This window comes from Ascidia mentula, chromosome 5 (assembly GCF_947561715.1).
Source record: "Ascidia mentula chromosome 5, kaAscMent1.1, whole genome shotgun sequence".
Classification (NCBI taxonomy): Eukaryota; Metazoa; Chordata; class Ascidiacea; order Phlebobranchia; family Ascidiidae; genus Ascidia; species Ascidia mentula.
In genome coordinates this window covers 8,305,728-8,329,787 of record NC_138570.1, presented here as the reverse complement: position 1 = coordinate 8,329,787, position 24,060 = coordinate 8,305,728, and the positions used below count along the sequence as shown (strand labels likewise).

General features: G+C 40.2%; 1 protein-coding gene across 1 annotated transcript; it reads right to left on the bottom strand.

The window, feature by feature from the left end:
* Positions 1 to 4: 4 nt before the first annotated feature.
* LOC145901546 (multiple epidermal growth factor-like domains protein 8) lies at positions 5 to 22,478 on the bottom strand. The gene is made up of 46 exons (XM_082989273.1): positions 22,202 to 22,478; positions 21,789 to 22,007; positions 21,612 to 21,710; positions 21,446 to 21,544; positions 21,086 to 21,380; positions 19,947 to 20,941; positions 19,727 to 19,824; positions 19,424 to 19,584; positions 19,219 to 19,357; positions 18,956 to 19,088; positions 18,781 to 18,846; positions 18,482 to 18,690; positions 18,177 to 18,329; positions 17,822 to 18,023; positions 17,531 to 17,612; positions 17,344 to 17,473; positions 17,041 to 17,197; positions 16,843 to 16,961; positions 16,419 to 16,650; positions 15,959 to 16,154; positions 15,693 to 15,810; positions 15,200 to 15,387; positions 14,613 to 14,860; positions 13,836 to 14,020; positions 13,409 to 13,533; positions 12,561 to 12,855; positions 12,103 to 12,228; positions 11,637 to 11,773; positions 10,373 to 10,459; positions 9,897 to 10,093; positions 9,265 to 9,398; positions 8,776 to 8,950; positions 8,166 to 8,472; positions 7,688 to 7,910; positions 7,356 to 7,482; positions 7,180 to 7,297; positions 6,882 to 7,049; positions 6,253 to 6,495; positions 5,565 to 5,779; positions 5,170 to 5,214; positions 4,823 to 4,889; positions 4,288 to 4,554; positions 3,843 to 4,000; positions 3,116 to 3,334; positions 2,500 to 2,712; positions 5 to 1,396 (listed from the first exon to the last, which is right to left on the bottom strand). The coding sequence occupies exons 1-46, from the start codon at positions 22,357 to 22,359 to the stop codon at positions 715 to 717; spliced, it is 9,009 nt and encodes a 3,002-aa protein (XP_082845399.1). The 5' UTR covers positions 22,360 to 22,478; the 3' UTR covers positions 5 to 714.
* Positions 22,479 to 24,060: the final 1,582 nt, after the last annotated feature.

The window sequence follows — 24,060 nt, the reverse complement described above, 5'->3', positions numbered from 1 at the left end:
AACAGAATGTATTTAACGAAACGTCATGGCACATATCAACAATACAACCGGTTTGACACTCCTCACTGTAAAAATTATACTGCAATAAGTAAAGAGTTCAAGATATGGATGGACGTAATTCAAAAAAACAAAAATGAGAGTAGAAAGCGATTGGTGCTTGGAGTATCGAGAGCATAAAAGCTTGTCTAAAAACACAGCACGAAGTTTGTGTATTTTGGTATTAACAAAAGTCGATGAAAGAAAATTTAATTGTGGAGGGAAACAAATAATGACGCCAACTAGGTCGGTTGCAAGTAGATGCAACATTGCTGGAAGAACTAGGACAATGTTAAAGGTATCAAAAAGGACACAGGAACAAAACCGCACCAACAAAAAAGCAGGTATATGAATGGAAAAGATCCGTTAGGCGAATCTGCAGTGGGAAGACGCTGGTTAGGTATTTTGCCACAAATGACAAACAGTTCAAACAAACAATTCGTTGGGCGTCTAAACGGTTTATACAACACGAAATGGAGAGATAATACATGGGTGTAAACCGTGGCGACAAAAAAAAATCCGTTGCAATCAAAGTCAACAAACCACCCAGCAGCTTGGTTTCACACATTCTTACATTAAACCAGTAATCAATTATCGCCCGAAATACAATGGTTAGCACCAAGTTCAAAAATTGCACTAACGCTCGACGAGGCCGCATAAAAAAATATGTTAACCCGCTCACATACGCTTTCTCAATGGGAGAGTCTTTCTGGTCTTGGTGGAATTGCACTCGGGCACCACTGGGAGGTTCATGTTTTTCGTGGAAAGCAAAGCGGAGCCGAGGCTGATTGCGCATGGCAAGTTCGCGGCGTTGGGCATTTGTAGGATGACGGTGGCGACGCCTGCGTGACGGTCGTCAGTCGGTTCCACAGAAATTGGTCCCACGTTGACTGGACATGGCCGCTTGCGATTGAGGCGGAATTTACTGAGCCGCGAAGGAGCTTTGATACGCGGACTGGATCTGTGGTTGCTCTTGGCTGTCCCGTGTGACTTCGCCAAAGTCGGCGTTGAGATTGATCGCGATATTACGCTCGGCGTGCCGAAATCAGTTTCATCGTTTGCGCCACCATGCGGCACCCGCGCGTCCAAACTTTTGCGGAAGACTTTATGGCGAAATGAGGTGCGCTTCTCTGTGGGCGACGAGACGATACGAGCTGGCTCTTCAACGGGAGCCTGTTCTGGTGTAAGGCGACATTCGCCACATGCGCCCGCCACCACTGTAAGGTAGCCTTGTGTTGAGTGGAGAAGGGGGATACTGTGCTCTGTCATTGATTCCGACTGGAAGTGAACGATGAGGTTTCGTTTGCGTCTTTCGCCCTGATCCTTCCACGCCCGCCTATGTCCAACGTGATCGGAATGTCTGCGGTATACGAAAGATCGTTAATTTTTAACAATTCTGTAAACTTTTGTAAACATCAAATAGGCAGATTTTGAAAGGATGGTGACTGAGAAAATATGACTGTGAGTAAAAAAATCTTTTTACACAAATTTCGAACTTTTTTACTGAAGTAAAAATTGCCGAACAACGCAGAAAGAATGACATTTTTTTCAGAGATTAAATACATGCGAAACGAAACCATCAAACTTTATTTAATCATGTAGTAAGAAAATGTTTCCGAGAAAGGAAATGTATAGATTTTTTTGTGTTCAACCAGTGCCCTTACTCACTTGGATAACTTTGCTTTGTCAATTCACATGTGAAATTCAAAAACTATTAATCTAGCTGCAATGACTAATATGGGTCAGTATATATCCAAAAATGGTCATTTTAATTACCATCTGTTGGTACAAAAATTTCTGAGAACTTTGCAGTGAGTATTTATGCTTTTTGTGAATGACTTTTTTTAATTGGTTAATACTGCTCTTCTGGCAAACTTTATTGTATTTACGTTTCTCGACGTTTTTTTAATAATTCAAAAAGCCTTTCCTGAGAATACTTGAAATTTTGCATCAGATTCAAGATAATTATGTAAGACATAAACTTAATACATAGAAAACAAGAATTTTGAAGCAACTAGTTTATTTTAAATACCTGACTAAACAAAATAATAAAAATATTATTAAAAGTGCTGTTTATAGCAGATATTAGCCACAACACTTTTATTACAAAATATCCTTTAAAATTCAAGGCAAACATTATTTAATTCCAAAATAGTACAACAAATCAATTTCTATTGTGACTGTTAAATAGGTTTTATTGTCTGACAACCATGACCCCTTGAATAAAGACTTCCATGTCGAACCAAAAGATTGAATTGTTCAGAAAAATATAAGAAAAAGTGTCCCAATGGAAATGACAATGTAAAATATTTTATGAAATGTTTAATTTATGGATGCCAAATATGATGGACAACTTTGAATTAAGGTCCCATGTATGGGTTATTGTTATACATGAAATAAAATGGTTTTTGGCATGGTGTAACCTAGTGTTTGTCCACAAAAAGTAAAATATAAGAATCAAACCTGCGCGATTCCTCGGTTTGCGCTTCGGGTATCTGGGAAAGGTCGAGAGACACGCCGGCGCGATGACGTAACGTGGTGACGTCAGCTTTGCGTCGCGACGGCGATAGCGGAGGGTGGGATAAAGATGTCTCGCAGACGAAAGCCTCGACGGATTGTGAACAGGTTATGTTTCCCTCGCTCGACGAAGGTTTCACCAAACACGATTTCATCGCCCTTAACAAAAAAATCCTGATGTTAAATTTACTTGAACAGATTTATTAACGCGGTTTGAAGATTGATTAAAAAACAGTAAGAACTTATTTTCGCAAAAAAATCTTTTGAACAGTTGTATAAACTACGATGTTGTAGGGGACAAAATGATGGGCTGAATCTTTATTATTGGTATAAATTGTTAATAGAAACCTTTTTTCACGGTTTACCCATCGTTTGTGTGCCGATCGTGTACAAACTTATACAACTCAAACGTACAAATTGTATGTTTTCAGGACATGGGAAGTCTCAAAGAACAACTTTTTAACAACAATTAAACACAGATATGAGTATGCCAACAATCAACTCAAACAAAAAAACAGCTTAAACAACTCCAAAAATGGCAGTTGTTGAAATATGAACCCACTTGCGAGGAACCAAAGACTGCTTCGGACTCCCAGTTTTCCTGTGCGACTGTAACGTGGATGATCGGCCTTGCGAAAGAGGTGTAGTGGAATAAGTGAGTTTGTCAGCGTCAAGGACGAGAGTCCTTGAGGGTGTTGATTGGTTGCTGACTGTCGAGGCACGTGACCCGGGCACTACTGGGCTTCGGTCAATATAAACATAAGCACAGGCATACGGGCGGCTGCAAGAAATTATGTTTTGTGTTAATCTTGCACAGTATTATGGAAATACTTTTAAATACGACAAAACGGCTTATTTAAACAACTGAACTTTTTTCATTTAGCTTTACTGTAGTGATGTTCCCAGTTCCAAATTATCCGGCCCGGCCGGATCCGGATAGTTATCAATCAAATCCGGCCGGATAATTTGGATCCGGCAGTTTGTTAACACCGATTCGTGTATTTCATCGGTAGGGCAGAAATGTTTGATTGTCAAACAGAATGCTATGTTAAGGTTAACTTATCATGAGTGCGGGTGTTTGAAAATTGGTCTATCCGGTAAAATTAAGTGTGTTATCCGGTCGGGTCCGGGTATTGAAAATTGGTCAATATTCGGCCGGGTCAGGGTACCCGGATCCGGCGCAAGACATCACTTCTTTACTGTACAAACAAATTTTGAAACAAAAGCTTCAGCACATTGTGTAAGATTAAATATTACGACAAGCGGTAGATGTTTTGCCCTTGATATACCTTGCCATGTGCTGAAGCTGCATGTGATGAGCCAGGCGAGCTTGCTGCGTATCAACGGTTTGTTTGATCTTCCAAACCACGATGCAGATCGACAGAAAGAGGAAAAAACAGGAAAAAAACACGGAGAAAAATACGAACAGATCAATGCGTGTTTGGTCCTGCGAAAAAGAAATAAATTGTAAATTGTTTGTTTATACAGAAAATATGTTTGTCATAGCCGTTGCAAACTGAAATATTAGAGTCGATTACATTTTATATTCATAAATTTTTGTGACCCTTCTGTATATTTGATGAACAATTGAAATACAAAACCTATATACGTGAGTTATGTTTTCAAGCAAAAACAACCAAGCCCACGCAGGATCAGTTTGACTTTCTGCCGATATTTAAAATAAAATCTATAACCGCAGTACCGGTTGTTGTCCAAGAGGCAAAAAGCACCCACCTGTCTGAATAACAATCTCCCTCTTGCGGCGACAGAAGCAATCGACCTTCTATCCCTCCCCAAACCGTCGGATGTGACGTCACCGCGTGACGCTTCTCTCGCGAGTATGATGACGTAGAACTTAGTGGATTGTAGATCGTAGCCAGTATGGGGAGTGGAGATGACCAGTCGATCCCGAACCCCGCGGACCGTCAGCGCTTGGTTGGGTAACAATGTAACGTAGTTGTTGAATTTGGGAGCTTCCTCCAAGCGGTATATCCAGCCAGGCTGCAACGAATAAGGTTCACTGTTATGCTTAAACCTATACACGCGAGTTTTATCTGTTCGTGAAACTGGTGATGCACTGAAATCACCATGGAGAACTTCGGAATTTCCGAGACACCGTAATTCGATTATAAGTTTGTTTCAAAACGCATTGGCTTGGCGTAATAGGGGTCGAAAATTTCAAAGGGAATTGGGAAAAAATTTGGCATTGCAAAGTAGAAAATGTATTTCTTTTACGAAAAAAAAGAGAATGGCTGGAAGTTTTACTCACTCCCTTCGTGTGGTCGTAGTCGGTCACGGGTAAATCTTTCATTGATACCGAAGGTGATCTTCTATTTCTGCAAAATACAAACCAAAACCTGGTGTAACGAGTTGTTGTGCGACAAAGTATAAATGCATCCACAGTTAACTTAACAACTTTTTACTGGTAAGCAGTCGTGGGATTCAAATTTTTTGTCAGCCGGTTCTATCACTAAATACATTGACAGTAACCAGTAATGCTAACCGGTTCGCTGATCTCTTAAAATTTTGTGAGACGGTTCTACAGAACCAGTGCGAAACGACTGAATCCCACCACTGCTGGCAAGTATTTATTTTCCATTATGGCAATACACATACCTTAATAAACCTTCGACAACATGCTTCCCGCTGTCGGCTTGTGTTCTGCAAAAATTGTATTCATTTTAATTTGTCCAAAAAATGCATTTCTTTAAACAATGTCCAATACCGCGTGACAAAGAAGCATCTAATTTAACATCAAATGTAAAAAATCATCTTTTTTACAGCACACTGTTGTGCGTTTTACTTTTCCGTCATCAATTACAGTAAAATACAGTTGTTCCTCCATTAGCTATCTATAGAAAGCTTTCGTGCGGATTCCGACCATTTAGTCGTGGAATTACCACAATGACCAACATTAAACGCATTCTCCTATCGCGTGTAATTGAATACACTTTAGTGTACACGGTCACAGAACAGTTTCCAACTATCCCCAATATAAACATTTTCGTCACCTGACACTGAAAGCACGCGGGTCGGCGGCCACATACACGTCCACCTCCCCAACTGTGACGTCGACATGAAGTCGTATATCCACGTTTGTGTACTTCGGGTGAAGGGCGAAGAGAAGAGATTGGTCGGGTTGCAGTTTGGCTTTTCTGCTTGCGTAGTTCACATCGCACCCAGGTTGCAAGTTGGGGTCGAAACACCACTCTTGATTCATGTGAACCTGAAACCCGTGGAATATTCGGTCGATGTATGCAAAGGATGCATGCGCAATACTGATATACTCAAAAATTTAACAGAAACATTTTCTTAAATTTGAAGCTATTAGTTTTTCCTTGACTTAAGTTTTTTCTACTGCCGTGAAACGACCTATCCATGCTATAAAAATTGAAAACAAATGTGATCTAATCTTTACCAAAAAAATTTGGCAGCAACCTATAAGTTATGCATATTATTTTTACTGTATGCAGCTTGCTGGCACCGCAAGCAAGATATTGCGGCCTAGCTGGATGACAGCCACTTACTCCATACAAGGTTGGAGCGTGATACGCAAATCTCTCTCCCGCTTTGTACTGCAAAGGCTTGCATTGCTTCTACATGTCAATACACTCCACTACGGCCCTACATGATTCTAAGGCATCCATCACACTACCATAAAAAGTTTAGGGCAGTGCAAATACAAACGATGGCACTTACCAGTCGAAAACATTGTCCCCCGTCGGTCGGATCGCCTTCGTAACCATCCACACATTTAGTGCACTGCTTTTTCCAACACTCGGATGGCGCTCGTGACGGGATTTCCACGCTTTTTGATTTTTCCGCACAATCGCCCGAACTCTCGGTGATTGTGTTGTTCTGACAGTTGCACGATCCGCCCGTGTATTTGTCGCACGTGTTTCCGTGTCCGTTGCAAGAACACAGACGACATTTGTTGTTGAGCTGAAGAGAAGGTGAGAATAATTCTTACAGGTGTTAGATAACCTCGACGCCCTCAGTTAACCAGTGTCGCAAATACAGGATTGCGTTGCAAAATTACATCAATAGTTGCACAAACTATTAAAATTAATTTGTGTATAAGCTGCAGACAGATGGCCACTGTTTCGACCTAAAAGGTCTCATCAGTGCAGTTGGTGTGACTATCAGACGACTTTGCTGACCAAACGGCCTTATTAAAATTAAGGTCGTTGCAAAAAAAAATCTTTTGGAAAAAGCAGCAGCTTATAAGTTTAGACCTTAAAATTGGATACGTACTGTTCTGACAAATATTTAAAACGGGTTTACGTGCAACCAAGTTGATGGGCATCCATGTAATTGAACAAGCTTACCATGAAATATCCGTCCTTGCACATTTCACAGTAATCACCCACGCTGTTTCCCGAACAGTTGAGACACTTGGTGGAATCGAAGCTCTTCGGTCCCGACGTGGCTACAGGTTCGGACCCATCCTTGTCTTCATTACTCACACAATCCCTCGACCTTCCATTGCAAATTGTCTGCGAAAATTCTCAATTATTAATTTAGCTGCAGGTTTAACCCACGGGTTGTGACTCAAATATAGTACAAGGAAATCAAAATACGCAATTAGAACGAAAAAAAAACGATGAGCCGCATTCATCAGTTTACCTCGCACGCGATGCAGGGATTTTCCCCGCGGGGTCTTTCCCTGCTTGGGTCGCCGACAAATCCCACGTCACAATGTTGACAATTGGCACCGTGAGTGTTGTTCACGCAACGCAAACATCTGCAAAAACATAAGTTTACAAAAGACTGAAGAACATTGTAGAATGGGTATCACGAACATGCTCTTGTTGTTCGGTTCGCAGTTGCTCAGGCCGCTGCAGTTGCACGCAGTGGAGCATGACGGGTCGGTGAATCCAAAATCGCAGTGGCATACGTAGGGTTTTATGCATCGGCCGTGGACGCAACCTAAACGTACAAAAGGTTTCTAGAATAATATCACTAATATATCACTTTAAGTTCAGAACAAGCAATATAAATTGTCAGAACTTCTGTCAATTTTAGGCATTTGTGTTAATGCTTTTATCATCATCAAAGTTTTCGTCAAATTGAAAAATTTGTGAATGGAGGAAACATACAACCGGGCGTGAAAACAATTATAAAACAAACGTACTTGGTTCGCACACAGGTTGACAATCTTCCAAGGGCGTCGGGCGCTTGTAGCCGTTCAGGCATTTGCACTCGTAGCCATCCAACCTATCAACGCATGTATTGAAGTTGGGAGAAGCCGCCGAGCATTCGTGGTTGCCGTTATCACATTCGTCCTCCACCGGACAAGTCATGTACCACCACTCAGCTTGTGACATACCAGATATTGAGGATGTATCTTCTGGCGCCTGAAAATTGCACCACGTTTGTAAATCATCGTCTGTGTCGTGAATTAACCAATAACTGCCATAAAATAACGATTAGAGGATTGCTAAAGTTTTTAGTTATAAACGTTGGTTCAATTTTACGATAACTGCCTTTGTGCGTTGAGACATGACCGTGATATTGACAACAAAAAAACTATATAGAGAGTTACAAAAAAATCGTCAACCGCATCCCACAAACACATCTGCGCCCAAACTCAATACGAGAAATGACTTCACCTCATGTGAGCCGAGCCTGCATCGACCTTTTCCACTCCCGTCGTTCAAACCCAACCATCCGCACTCGCGTAACCGAATACACTCGTGACAATACGTCACACGTCCGCAGTCAATCAGCGGACAGACAGACGCCGGTTGCACAACGAAGCCACACGACCCGTCAAAGCACCGCAATGCGGATTGCAGCGGGCTGAAGCAGGTCCGGAAAGTGGCGCTCCAGAGGCAAGAGGCCGATCCCGCTTCGGATCCGCCGGAGGAAGTCAAACAACTTTCGCATGTGGTGTGGGATCCGCAGTTGGCGGGACAGCTGTCAGTGAAACATTTGGTGGTAATTAAAATGTTTAAACGAAATTTGTTCAAAGGATTTTAAAAATAACCGACGTTTTTATGTTTTTCTCAATACATGCAGAAGAGGGTTGCACAATAAGTGGCTTAAAATGCACTTCATTGAGACCAACACTTTTTCATGTTGTTTCATTCTGGAAAAATCTCTACAGGTATTGATTAACAAGGATGTATCGCTATTGATTGTATACGCGGCAGCCGGTTGGGGGGGCTTCGAACAAGGGTTGTGGCACGTAAGCTAAATGTAAATCCAAACATGCAGCACCTGTGAGCTGATCGAGTCATGGTGATTGGAATGGCCAAAGGTGGGAGACCTCTGCTTCCTTCACGGGTCGAAGCACATTTCCATTCTCCAGTAATGCCAAGAAGATTGCGCCACGTGCAGTTTTGTGATTGGGCGAGGCACTGGACGCAGCTCGTCGCTACGCAACTCTGGCAACCTACATTAATAGCCATGCAGAAAACGTTGCTTTGCTGGGAGGGAGAGTTTCACCCAAAAAAAATTCACTATACCACTTGTTTCAAAATAAGGTTTCTTTGCTTCTTGCCCAAGAATAAAAAAATACTTAAAAACACGAATTGCATGGATGCGACTGCAATGACTACACTATAGTGAAAACATATGTAAGCAACTGTAGAAGTCGTGCACATATTTTCCTAGTAAATTCAAATTAACTGAATAAATGCAGTTTCTAAACGAACTTTCCTGGGTATAAACTATGAATAACGTGGATTTTAAAACGAACGCGCTTACCCATTTCATAGCAACCGCTACAGGAGGTGTTATGTGCGGCGCACTCTTGATCGGATGAAATACACTGGTTATCGCACCATTGACAGTAAGAAGCAGACGAGTGGGGAACTCTAGCAACGCACATCTCACAATCCCTGTGTAATGCACGGGTTTATGAGTTAAGTCAATATTACTTCAAGGAATCAAGGGGAGTAACATGGGGCTCACACGAACACAAAAAAATGTATCGAGGTTTATTTGCGGAGTTGTAGTGCTGGAAGTTTTATTTTTACAAGTGAATAATCCTTCATTAGCAAGACGCGCATTCTTTATTCGTACAATTTGTGTTTTTCTTGCCGTATAGCGCTCCGGGACGTTTGAATTGTCATCAACACACTTGGGGCCATTTCATTTGTTACATTGGTATTGAAAAAATGAAAGCACATAGAAAATGGGGATTACAACAAAATTCCGACGAATGTTTAGACGCAAAGAGGCATTCGCATTACTTGCAACGACAGCAAGCGGTGAAACAAATTACAACCCGGAAATAGAGTCGAGCGAGTCTTGGCTGAAACCGTCCTTCCTTATCAAAAGTGAAAAGTCGCAAATATCTACAATAGATGTGACAAGTCACGAATCTTATTACTCACCCGATGTCAGAACAATGCAACGGTCGAGTTGGAACTTCTGTTTCGGGCGAGCAGTGGAGGAAGGGATTGTTGGATGGACTGCAGGATTGGGTGGTGATCGAGTTTTCGGCACGAGACGAGAAGTTGTATATGAGATTACACTGCGTGTTGCTCACTTTGTTGCCGGTAGGGGGCGCGCAAACGAAATCGTCGTTCTGCTGAAAATAATCCCTTTGGTAAAATATTTAGGTGTGGGAACTACGAACAAAAACACATGACTAACAGGATACTTCGGTAAATTTAATTCACGAATGCAAATACAGCCCCTATATACCTAACATGCTATAGGTTCAAAATAATTGACGCCCAACCTTGTGCGTTGCATTCACTTAAATAAGATATAGAAGATATAACTAAAGCGCATTACGTATAACGCTACTATACATGACTGATAATTTAAATGCAATAAAGTGCGTTTGTATTGTTCGGGTGCTTACCGACATGCAGAGAAGACAACCTGCTTTGAGCATCTCGCAGTCACACTTGCTCTTGGCTACGTAACATAGAGATACGACGCGAAACACCTGAAAACAAATTTGGTTCCGAATTTCAAAACAACATGTCCACATTTTTGTTTTTGTGAAAATAGTCTCTAGATTTTACTTGTCAGTTTTTGATTGGTTCAATTACCGCAAATTTATCGATAACGTATATTATATATTTATACCAATTAGGCATACAATATATATACACAAGGCAAGCAGTGACAACAGCTCAATTTTCTTGGAATGGTTAGCGTTTCCTAGGCTATATTAAAATCCAATTAAACGCTCTCGGCATTAGTTAATAATAGCGACCATACGGCCACGTTTGACATCTGGTTAAGCTACTGTAGCTCAATAGTTTAGAACAGTGGTTCCCAACCTTTTGTGGTTGGTGACCCCCTATATTGATTTAAACTAACTTGCGACCCCCACCATTTTTTTTTTCCCAAGCAATATCAATCAAAGTGCATTTTACAGTATATCATTTATTGGCAATCACTTTGCTCCATAAGACGGCTGACTTGCAACTTCATAGCCAAGTTTGAAATCCTTGGTTGAGTATTTGACAACGCTAAAATCTGAAAACTACTAAGTCAAATCTCTGACGTTTCAAACCGGCCTCATGACGTTTGAAGAATTCCTAATCTTTTTTTCACGTGTTGGGGGTGCATAGTGTGTAAATGGCGGTTTAATTTAGACGGCTTGATTCAGCACTGCACCACATTGCACAAGACACACGGAGGCTTTTCAGTGCAAGTGCAGATTATGCGGGTAAATCCAAACTTCAAATATTCTTCAACATATTTACGCTTCTTCTCCATGACCAGGGTTAAAGAAAAACACTGCACCTTGATATCTCACTGCCACTTACAACTGAACGCCCTAAACTGCTTTTTCATACTTTCATTGTTGATGACAATAATTGCTGTGATGTTTCAATGACAGTGCCTGTGCACAATGTTAGTGGCACATAGCCTACTGCTTATCGTCCCTGACAAGACAAAGCGATAGCAGGCCCAACTAGTTGTAGCCTAAGTGTTGTAACAAGTTATAAAAGCATCACATATATGTCGCGACCCACAGATAGCCTTCCCGCGACCCCCTTAGGGGTCGCGACCCCCAGGTTGGGAACCACTGGTTTAGAACAAGCCAAACCCTACAGACAGTTAAATATTACATGAACTGGTAAACGTTGTGTTGCCATGACAACTTATACCTGAAGTTGGTTAAGTAGAATTCCTTCCCGGTTTCCTCCAAACAAGTAATAAGAAGTTTGCGATGGTTTGGAATGAACAACAGAAGCCGCCGACATGAGGTAGCCCAGCTTGGCGGCGTACAAATTCACACCTGTTACTGCATGTTCGCAACACAAACAACTTGATCAATAAATCGATCTTAACCAGTGGTCCGGGAATCTCATTAGTTATAGGCTACGGCAGTAATTTCATACTACTGGTTAACATTTGGATTCAGCTTGTCAAAATTGACAAGCATTTCGGAGCAAAATCCTAATTTCTAACAAATTCTACAGAAAAAAAAGTCTAAAAATGCACTTAAAAATAAATCCAATGATCCTGTTCTGATACCGAACTTTGGTTATGCTGTGAGAGGGGCGAGGATTTACAAACTTGCTTTAAAACGGATGACGTGGTGCTTTACATTGTAATATACAAAGTATGAACCTTTCTGTGTTTTAGTTGAACCCATGTTCGTCCACAGATGACAATCGAAGCGGAACAACCAGACGCTCTTCTCCACTTGATCACCGTTGGACAAACCCCCCATGACGAGGAAACCACGTGAAGAACCTTAAAAACAGAGACACTTTCGAAACACTAATGTACAATAATAATGATACTGGGTGATCCAAGGCGTCTCGGGAATTTGTATTTGATATCAGTTCACAGTTCACCGCTGTAAAGCATGCCTATTTAAAATTGCCTTTTCGGATATGTTGGCCCAACCCTCGTTTATGATAAATCCCGGCATAAAGGAAATGTCGATCACACTTTAATTTCTACCCGAAATGATTGCTTGGAGATGTATTTTTACTGAATACGTATTCCGTATTGTCAAAATGGCAATTTCGAGCTCAAATTTAAAACGACAGACAGACTTAACAAAATGTCAACTGTCTTACCGTCGTTGTAATACACGGCTGAATGGAAGTAGCGTGCAGGCGGCTGAAACAATTGTGGGTAAGACTCGGATTCCAGCACCATTGCCCAGCGCCTATGCACAACACTGTATGCGAAGGTGCGTGACGACGGCTTTGTCGCGCCAGAGGAAGTATCAAAAGTTATTCCCCCGTATATGTACAACAGATTGGTTTGTTGGTCGTACACAGTGGTGTGGCCGAATAACCCGACGAACAATGCACCCCGGTTGGGTTTCAGCTTGGTCCACGTTGAATCGGCGGCGTTGAATATGAAAACCTGTGAGGCAAAAGGTATTGTTGATGATACTGGCTTTATATTACAAAGTATTTTGAGATGCACAAAACATTGACGACAAGAGAAATTATATTGCAACAGGAATTGTGGCCTATTTAGGTACAACAGAAAACAAGTAACAAAATTACCGTTAACTATACACGTATTGTTGGCTTAAATCACGGTTTTTCAATTAGTTTCGTGTCCAAAGGCCACAAGGCTAATTAGGAAAACTCGATGGACCCACGAAAAAACCTAAAGTTTCTTTCTTTACTGATGTCTTAGAATAACAAAATGTTCTGGCGTTTTTTTTTAATATTTGTTTGAAATCGGCGGCGAAAATATTACTAAAATCTTGTAGCCCCCCGGTAGATCACTGTGAACCCTTTTGGGGCCCATGGACCTTCATCTGAGAACCTTTGCATTAAATCAATGTAATGTACGTCATTCACGTTGTTTCCTAACCTCGTGTGTTAATATCGACAATAAACAGAAAAAACACACACAAAATCAAGGCCACTGGTTATAAGCACCGAAGTATAAAAAACTCAGTTACGTTTTGATTTAGTCCGTCCGTAGGGTTGTATCCTCCAATGGCCGCGAATTTGGAATCTCCACAATACGTGAACGTGTGTCCGGCAAGTGGAGGTACGTGGCCAGATGAAATCATCAATTCCCAACCTATTAAATACGTATTGGTAAGGTTAACATATAACCTCTCGTATAGAAAAAAATATACGTACTTAGAAATATAAACACAGAGAGAAACTTGCACAAAAATGGTTGCATTATTAAACTGAACTGACTTCAGAATAGACACGGACCATAAACACACGGGCAACACAAAACATAGTCAACTGTTTCGGAGTTTTGAATTTAGAATATGTTTCCTTGTGCATAACACGTAACTGAGCCACGCAAATGTATGGCCATATTCTTAAGCACCCGTAATAATCCATTCGCACACACACGACAGGACGTACCGTAGTTAGTTGAGCCAACCGCAGCAAGCTTCCACAGTTCGTTTGTCACGGACATGCTAGAAAACGAACCGCCAAAAACGAAAACAGCATCGTTCCAACTTGCAGCAGCATGAAGATAACGGCCCAAAGGCCACGCAACGTCAGATGAGGGAATTTTGTCCCAATCCTTTTCCACCGTGTCGTATCTGAATGGTGTTATTATTTAATGTAGGAAATTATTTATTGTTTGTTTTTAAAAGCTACATATGATATGCAGCATATCCCAATTGTCTCTGATAAGTTTAGCTAGGATCCATATGCGTATCTTTGCATAATAGGCCAATACACACGCAGGCGAATTTTAAAGAGCGCATAGCGAGCATCCGATGTCTGGTGACTCATTTAACATCTGGTCGAGTCTGGTTTAGTGTAGTATGAAATTTTGAATCGTGAATAGCAATTCAAGTCCAATGCGAACAAGCGATAAAAGCTTATATGTATGTGTCACAAATTTGTTCGCATTATTTAAGGCTTACAATATTTCTATCCAAAAATACGCAAAAAAAGTGGCAGAGACGATTAACATCAGCGCGATATTTCACAAATAAAAAGCATCAGAAACATTAGTTTCGCCCAGCTGGCATCGTCAGTGTCTGTTATTCTCATTCAAATGGAACATAATTTCTATTTACGATTTTAACAATAAACACCAGAAATCCAACACCTGCACAATTTATATCTAGTAAAATCCCGTTATAGTAAAAAATAACAGTAAAATTCATGCATCACAACACACACCTGTACAGGTCTGCCACGGGTCGGTCGCCGGTGCTTCCCCCGAACAGCAACAGGTCCACACCCACGCCTGTGAGAGTGTGTCCATAGACAGGTTGGGGCAAGTCGCTTTTTAATGGTGCGCTCGTATGCCTGGACAGACTGTACAGAATCTGATCCCATTCCAATGCCCAGTAACCGGCAAGTTTCGTTTTGCTCACATGCAAGTTGCAGTCAGGACCCAGAAACTCTGGCGAGCAGTGACACATGCCCTGGAGAAGAGGAAGTAAAGAGGTCTTGGTTTCTGTTTGGCAATAATACGTTACCGAACAGACAGATACGTTTGATTTCTACTTTGTAAAGTGTGAGGTAGAAACGAAAAAGGTGAGCTGATTAATATTATTGAAACTTGATATTATGAAGTTTGCACTGCCAAACACTCCTCTAGGCAAAAACATGTAAAAAAGGGTAATTTAAATTTATTTTATTTTTTTACACCATACAGCGATAATTATTGCACCGCAAAAAAAGAAAACATGCAATAAGATAAATCTTGAACAAAAGTTAAATTTAAAAAAAAAATTGCAAAATTACAAGTAAAATCAACTTACGTTTTTACACGAGCCTTGACCGAGAGCGTACGAGCAGTTATTGGGACAAAGTGAATCCACAGAAGGCCTTCTACATCGATTGGTCGCATTGACTGCATTTGAACAGGGCGAGAATACGTTGTACGTTGCATTGAGACCAGAGTTGACAGAGTTGTTTCCAGTTGCTTCATACACGACCGTTAGAAAACCTGCAAATGATTATATTCAGTTGTAGAAATGTCGCACATAATTGCATTTAGCACATAATGATGTTTGTTTGTTGTAAAGAAAGTGGAAGCCGAAACCTCAATTACACACTTATAAAAGTAGCAGAGGAATATTGAAATTCGCGTGCACTTTCATTTTTGTGCAATGGCGTTCAGCAACGTCAATGTGATTCAAACGACGTACTTAAAGTTTCAGGAAATAAACGCCACAGTAAAGGCACTGGGCTCTTATTCAAGTTTTACCTTTTCGTACTAAACCCATAAATACGAATGTAAAAGAACCAAACCTGATTCAGCAAACACAGTTGCGTCATCTTTCCGCGTGTTTCCACAAAGCGAGGCGAGTTTAACAGCATTGGAAGAGTTGGAGTGCGGAATTCCATCGTACACGTAAACGGTCGAGGTCTACATTGAAAAACCAAGGATTCGTGATATGATAGAACGAGACACAATGGCTCGAAAGTGCCATAAAAATAACGCCGTTAATTCTATGTTGCATTTGTTTAGTTTTACTACGTCACAATGCTCTTCTAGTGCCTTCACCAAAAATTACCTGGCAATCCACTTTGATGTCTTTTTCGATTGTGAGCTGTATGAGCTCGCTATGATGGCTTTCAACGACCCACATACAGTAAATAAGGTTTGGAAATAGTGTGTTTGGTATTTTCCAGGCACCAAAAGCGCCCGACTTTTCGGATTTCGGAAACAGAATTCGCCCCTCGCACTTCCTGTAACATCTTCCCCCGTTTCTGCACAAAAAGTTTGAATTCGCGGCCGTCTTTCTGTTCTAATTCGTTTCGCTTCAAAAAACATTCATTTCATATTGTTGTCTTGAATCTCTCGTGAAACAATATTTGCTTAGTTGCTTGGGAATTGCCTTGCTTCGTACAACAATCTTGCTATTTGTGGGATATTTAACATTATTATTCCTTGGGGTTATAAAGCCATTACATAGAATGGACATAAGCTTAACACCCTGGACAAAAACGTCGGTCAAATTTTAAATATCCTACCTGGGGTCACCGTAATATCCGGGAAGGCACCGTTCACAATTAGGTCCAGTTGTGCTGTGAAGACAAGTGCAGATTCCAGTGGCAACGTCGCACATACCCACTGACGCATCGCCGTGAATATTACACTGGCAGGGTTTACAAACGGTCTTGTTGCTTCTGATTTTGTAGAAACCACTCTTGCATGTTTCGCACAGGGAACCGTTCGTGTTGTGGTGACAACGATCGCAGACACCTTGAAGTTATATAAAATATACAGACGAAAACGAAACAATATTTTTACATAAACATAAACTTGCTTATGAGATAAAACATCTCGAACTATTTATGTTACCAAATTCCTAAACTAAGATATAAACATATACCTTTAAAAACTACACACGACACAAGGAAGAAATCAAAGATTAATAATTTACAAAAATCATACCTATTCCCGTTATGCAAGTACTCTGAAAGTTGCATCCGCAGTCCACGCTACAATCAACCGGGCCGTTTCGTTCAGTCGTCCATCCGAGGTCGCAAATGCAGCGGTAGTCTGGGTGGCCGCTGAGTCACAAACCACAATTTCACCAAGCCTTGTTTAAACGTAAAATCGACTGATACTAGAAAACATGGCAACTCGCACCTGCAGTTCCCGTTGGAGCATTTCCTGAGGCATACTTGTTGGCATTCTTTGCCGTCTCCGCTGAAGCCGGGATTACAGATGCAAGAGTAGGACTGGAAAGTATTGATACAGGTGGCGTTGGAGCTACAGCGGTGCAGGGCTGTTCCATTTGGCCATTCTGTATAATAAGTACATGCAAAGATTAAGGCATAAAGTGTAGCTGGCTCTTTACATGTCATTGGTTGGAGACCCCTACCCCAACAAAGTAACCTTCCGAACTTGCACATAAAACGTTTAGCAACATTTTGTGTTGGGTATACATACCAACGTTGCATTCATCCACGTCTGGACATGTATCATAGTTCCATTGCAAAGTGTTGTTGTTTGCTCCCCTGGTAGCTTCACATATTCCAGGGTCCTTTGCACCATTAAAACTTCCCGGAAGACAATTTCCCTGTGAATTTAAATGTTTGCTTGTGTTATAGTAACAATGCAAGTTGCGTGCATGTACCTGGAATCCATTTGAGACAAGACTGCACCACCCACAACCAAACTCCTTGAGGCAAGAACTGCATGTATTTAACATTGTGCAACTGAAAAACAATGACCACATTTTCTCAAAAACATACAGAAGTCGGTTTTCATGTTGATAAGTTGTAGGTCTACTTCAAAATACGCCAATTTGTTGAACCACTGACTAAAAAATTATGGCTTTAATACCATCACAAACATTCTCTAGCCATATTCAGCCAAATGTAAAGCAGTATAATAAAGTCTTTTCCAGATATGCAAATACACATACTTTACACATGAATCTCCTGTTGCAATAGAAACAGCGCACTGGCCAAAACCATGGGACGGAATATGGTGGGAGAAGGCAAAACAAGTTTGAGTACTTGCGCACCAGACACACTGGAGGTTGTTGGAGTCAGACGTGCACTCGCCACACGTGTGATATGCTGAACAATGGTCAGGACATTCAGATGCAACTTTAAAGGTGTCAGCTGAAAAAAGACCACAGTAGTTAGGTTTGGACACTTATGACACCTAAAACGCTTTTTATATTTTGCAGCTAATGACAATGCTTTGCCTTGAAATGCTAAAGACTACTTTACACCATACTTTACTTAGTAGCTGAGAACTGTTTTTCCACCCACCAAAATTTAAATTCTTGGCAGTGCACCCAAGTTTCATAGACCATTGACATGTTGAGTTTGTAAGACAATCTTGGCATGTACCATGATCAACACAAACCGGACAGGATGAGACGTCCAGTATTAGACCTGTTAGCGGTGTAACCATAGCAATTCCTGCAACAAGGCATTGTTGTATATTGCTTTTTAATTTAAACAAATCATCTACAAAAGTGTTCTGAAAATCCCAATAAATTATTGACTTTTGAAAGCAAACTTGTTTGTGTTTGTTTAAACACCAGCAATAAAAGATTGACAATATAAGTTACCTGTACTTGGGTGTTGGCACCCAGCAGGGTAGTCCTCGAACTGCTTTTGCTTTATTACACACAAGCCAGAACACCAAGCACATGTGAGATCAGCCAAACACAACATGCAATTGTGGTAGGTTTTGCATTTATCAGCGGTCAACGGTGAATGAAAAGGCTCAAGAAACTCATAATCAATGGAAGAGAAGGCTGAACTTTTTCCATTCAGCCTATATATTTATAAATAAGTACATTTGAACAAACTGCTAATTGTGAAGCAATAAACAAAGAGGTTACAAATAATTATCCATGGTTCTTACCTTTGTCTCCATAACACCTTTAATTTTCCTTTTCCACGTGTTGAAAATGCAACTTTGTAATAAAAACTAAACAAAAACACATTGTTACTTTTTTAATGAGTTTCTTGAAATATATGACACAAATTAAAAACACATATGAAATTAACCCAGATAAAATTATCACAATTATGCAAACCGGCTGTGCTGAGTCAGAGTTTTATTCTGTGGGGATGGTGGAGACGTAAAGTTAACCGGCGGATTAGAAGGGGGAAATATTTTGGCTAGAGATGTTTGCGACTCATCTTCGCTCAAATAAAACTCAGCAGCACCTGCAACAACCAAGTCCAAATTAGAAGATTGTGTAAAACTTTTTCTTTATAGAAAGCCACAAATCAACGTGAATTTTTGAAAAAGAACAATGGAACTTTGCTTCAAAATATTTTTGTAATAAACATTTACCTTTTACAACTGTAAACTTAAATTCCAGTTGGTTATTGCTAAAGCGTTTTGGGTCCAAAATATGCAAGAATCCCTGGATTTTGATGAGCATTATTTTATCAAGTGTGTCAATTTCCAACTTTCGCTGCACAATCTTTTCCTGAAAAAATTTTTATTTACAAACCTTTGTGGTTGGGACTGTTACAGCTAAGCAAAAAGAGCTTACTACACTGTCTGGGACCGAACTGTTGTTGTCGTTGTAGTAAGCTACCTTCACAAAACCAGAATGCAAGTTACTTTTTAAACACATTCCGGTGGTGTTAACTGCAACCCTTGAGGGATTCCACCATGACAGTTGACTGTGTGTCATTCCATAACCACAAAGACCTAAAAACATACACAAACTGATGCTAGGGTGTATATTTTTTGGCAAATTTATGCCACAGACATGTTTTCTTCAAAAAATACAATGTTTTTTTAAAACCTTGGGGTAATGACTATATTGGCAAAACAAAACTACACTGCTTACTTGTAGAATCTGGTTTATTGTAAGGAAAACACTTTTGGTCTGGGACACACCATGAGCACGGACTCGGTATCCAGTCATACCTGTCATCAAGGATGTATCTGAAAAGTAAAAATTCTTCAAAATCCATACAACAATGTTCGTAACACATTCTTTTTACAGTAGCTTCTTTACTTACTTTCTGGTATTCAGTTTTCAGTTATGTATGTAAAGTTGTATATACCTGTTTAGTGTCACACAAGTCGTGCAGCTTTTTAGCTGAGCACACAACCCAAAGCAAGTTGGGTGTTCCAGTTTTTTTTCAGGGCAAGTCATATTTTCATTGTGCCTGCTGAGGCAGTATCGATTCTTAGAGCACCAGGAACATTTTTTGTTCAACAAACAACTTTCCCTGTTATCATAAGTTGCACAGACAATCAACGCCGGTGCTTGTGTTGCATATGTAGGTATTTTATAAGCCAGCAAGTCACTGAGGACAGTGCCATCATATCCACCATGAACAAAAAGCAGGTTCTTCTCCGACACTGCAGAGGCATGTGCAAAACGCCCGCTCGGTATCAGATTTCCCCTTGGAAATGTTTGATGCCACTCATGGCATCTCAAATGGTACAGAAAGAGCCCATCATATTGGCAGGACTCATCCTTGTCATGCTCATGGGTGTTTCCTCCATACACAAGCATGTAATCTCCGATGACATTGGCAGTATGAAAAACCACAGCCTTGGGGGAATTTGCAGCTGCTACACCAAACCACAAACTCCTTTCAATGTCAAAGAAATACAAATTATTTGATCGTGTTGAACTCTCAGCAAAAAGATATCCACCGAACACAATTAAATTGCCTGAAATTTTGTCATGCACCATACTGTGGCCAGCAAGTCTAAGACTTGAAGTTTTAACACCGGCCACATCATAGGGTAAATGAACCCACGTCCTTGTTTTCCAGTTTAATCGATACATTTCCGAAGAGAAAACCACACCCTGTGCGAGCTGGCTCTGTCCCCCAAACACATACAGATACTGGGTATTATCCTTCTGAACCACAGAACTTGCATGTTGGCAGGTATGAGGGGGCATGCTGGAATGATTTGATGTAACTGCTGACCAGGAATGGTGTGAAATGCTGTAGATCCACAGTTCATCACTGTAACTGCTGTTCTCCAACTGACCCCCGAAGACGGCTAGATAGTGTTTATTATCTTCAGCAAGCATCGACATCTGTACAAATGTCAGTAAAGCATTTAAATAAATTGTTGAAAAATTTTCCCTGGGTAAACACATAATTCACTTTACTTTACTATAGGATATTCATCAAATAAAAAATTGGCACATAAATAAACTTTGGTTTGGAATCAAACTCACAGTATGAAAAGTACGAGGGGAAGGCCCATTTGATGCATTCATGACATCCCACTGGTTATATGAAAAGTTGTATCTTAGCAATCTACTTGAGTGTCCATTTAAATCATAGCCGCCAAAGATCCAAAGATAGGGCTTCACATACACAGCAGCGTGACCAGCAAGTGCAGAAGGTTCCCTTGTTTTATCGGTGTAATTGTACACCATAGTCCAAGTATTGGCATTGGGCAAGTCATTTTCATCATTCAACTCACATCCTAAACCAATGAAGTCACCCAGGCAAGAGCAGCGCTTGTCACTATTGACATAAAATTTGGAGTAACAATTACAGGTTTCAAAAGTTTGTGGTATTTCTGCTTTTACCTTTGCAGAAGGCACAGACCATGCTTGGAATCTGTGCAGTCATTGGGACAAGCTGGTGAACGGCAGTCTTCTCCAGACCATGAAGGTGTGCATTTACACCTACACAAATATTAAAGGAAATTGTATGTGATGGAGATAATTAGGACCAAAATTATTTGTTACTTACCAGTTCTCGTCAATGCATTGACCATGACCAGAACAATTGTAAGGACAGGCATGTACATGAAAGGAAGCATTAAAACCTTGACGTTGGTAGTTTTTATCACTACAAATAAATGATTACAAAAATGACTCCTTCATAAACAATTTATAATTGGTATTAAACCAAAATGCTTCATTTTACCTAACGAAGAAAATTAGCATATATCCAGATTGGGCCTGAAGTATTGGCACCGTGCTTGTGGTAGTATCACCGCTAAAGGTTCCAAGCACTTTTCCATCATGAGAGTTTCCATCGATAACAGTAACATAGTCAAATACACACTCTGTATCTTTTAAAATAAAGTCTAACGTAATGTATGGCAGCTTTGCTGGGTCTGGACTTTCAATCAACCATTCACATCTGCGCCAAAAAACAGCTTTTAATATATCACAGCACATGGTGTTGAATTTTTTAACTATGTATATATACGTACTATAATATACTTTCTCACCACACACCAAACTAGATAATACACATCTCTTAACTAGAATTTAAAATGCTGTAACAACATCCGTCTATGTTGGTACAGTTGTGCATTTAATGTGTACACGTACCTTAAATTGGGTGCATGCTTTCCTTTTCCATCACTTATATAACCAAATGTTGTATTTCGAAAAACTTGACGCTCATGACCACAACCAATACAAACACAGAATAATCTGATGAGGAACCAGGAGGTAAAAAATATCCAGTTGTGGTTGTGGAGGGTCATGCTTTTGACTGCCACCAGTTAGGGCAAAGCAATACTGATCGAGCTGTGCCTTTACATGACTGGCAATCCATCTCAAACAAGAAATTTACTTACATATTTTTTCAAACCACTTCCAGTCGAGCACTAAACAATACAATACATTTTAGTATACTAAATATACAATTGTAATTAGGCTATAATTGTAACGCCCGCTCATGCATGTGTCCAAATGTCGTCACAATGGTTTAATTTTTTAAATACAAGTCTAAAACTTATTCCGTGTGGTTCACATGTCATAGAAAGAACTACACGTGACGCTAGCACACTCACACTTGCAGAATAAAAAAAGTACACTTCACGAGCAAATGATTATTATGATTTTTTGCTTCTAAAGTGTGTTTGACATATATTTAAGGTACAACATGTATCAAGAAAAAACATTATTTTTGTCACAAACATGGAGATACAAAAAACTACCAAAAAATTATTTTGCCGAATCCTATAAAAAGTTGTGCCAAATTTAGTTGGGTTGGTACGATAATTTTACCCCCTACAAAGTACAACCAAACAATTTGCAATTTCGCTCTCGGAACAGATTTAAAACACCCCTTCCACATCAACACGACTAAACTGTAGTGTGATCTTAACAAATCCTCTGTTTTTTTTAACCATTTTGCTAATCGTTACGGGAAGTTGTGCCAAATTCGGTTCATTTAGTTAGAAATCTTTCTTTGTCCCCGACAAAGTACATCAGAAGAATTTGTAGCCTACATCGTGACAGGCTCAAATCACCTCTAGGACTTGACCTCAGATATTTTGCTATCCTAGCTAAATAGTGATTGCTGTGACGTAGGCCTTCAATGCTTGACTGTGAAAGGTGTTCGAATATATGTTGGCTCTGGACACACCTGGCTTTTTTATTAACTTACACATAGTTGCGCATTTACTTCGAGGCTTCGGGTATTTGTTTGTGAGTAAGAAAGTAATTATAAGAGCAAAATACTGTAATGGTAAATGCAACGAAGAAATATTTTATCACCTCGCATTCCCAAAATTTTTTAACATTTAGTTAATTACAAGCTCTTATCTGTCGTGAGGTAGATTAGAAAAAAGACGCCGTTTGGACAAAGAAAATGACAGGTTGAAACTGATATCCATTGAATTTGGTACACATGGATACACAAAAAATCGCGCTCAACGGTAAAAACAGACCTTAGTATATCGACACTTGGTTTGGCAAAAGTCCCATATGCAACCCCATCAGCTCTAAAGAAGTAGGCCTAATACCCAAATCAATGGGTCGTTACAGGTTATTAGGACTAGCAGTTTGTCCGTGGGGATATAAGGTTTGTACAGCGGACAGCGTTCACCAGAATAGTTTAAATAACAGCATTATTTTGTTACGTGACACAACCTAGCTAAATAGGTGTCATGTTCCTAGGGGTCATGTTCTAGGGGTCATGTTCACTAGGTGATTTAAACCTGTTCCGAGAGTATTTATTTGAACCAAGTTTGGCACAACGTTTAGCATAAAAATTGTTGAACTAGTAAACTTTTGTTTCGTGTCGCAGTTTCACGTCATGCAAAATAATTTCCCAAATTTTGAGAATTTTTTTTTATCTCCACTGAAATGAAATGCATCATCGGGGTCTGACTGACGTGCATTTGAATGTCCCTTGCAATTCTAAGTTCGTTTGAGGTTGTTTTGACTACGTAAATACT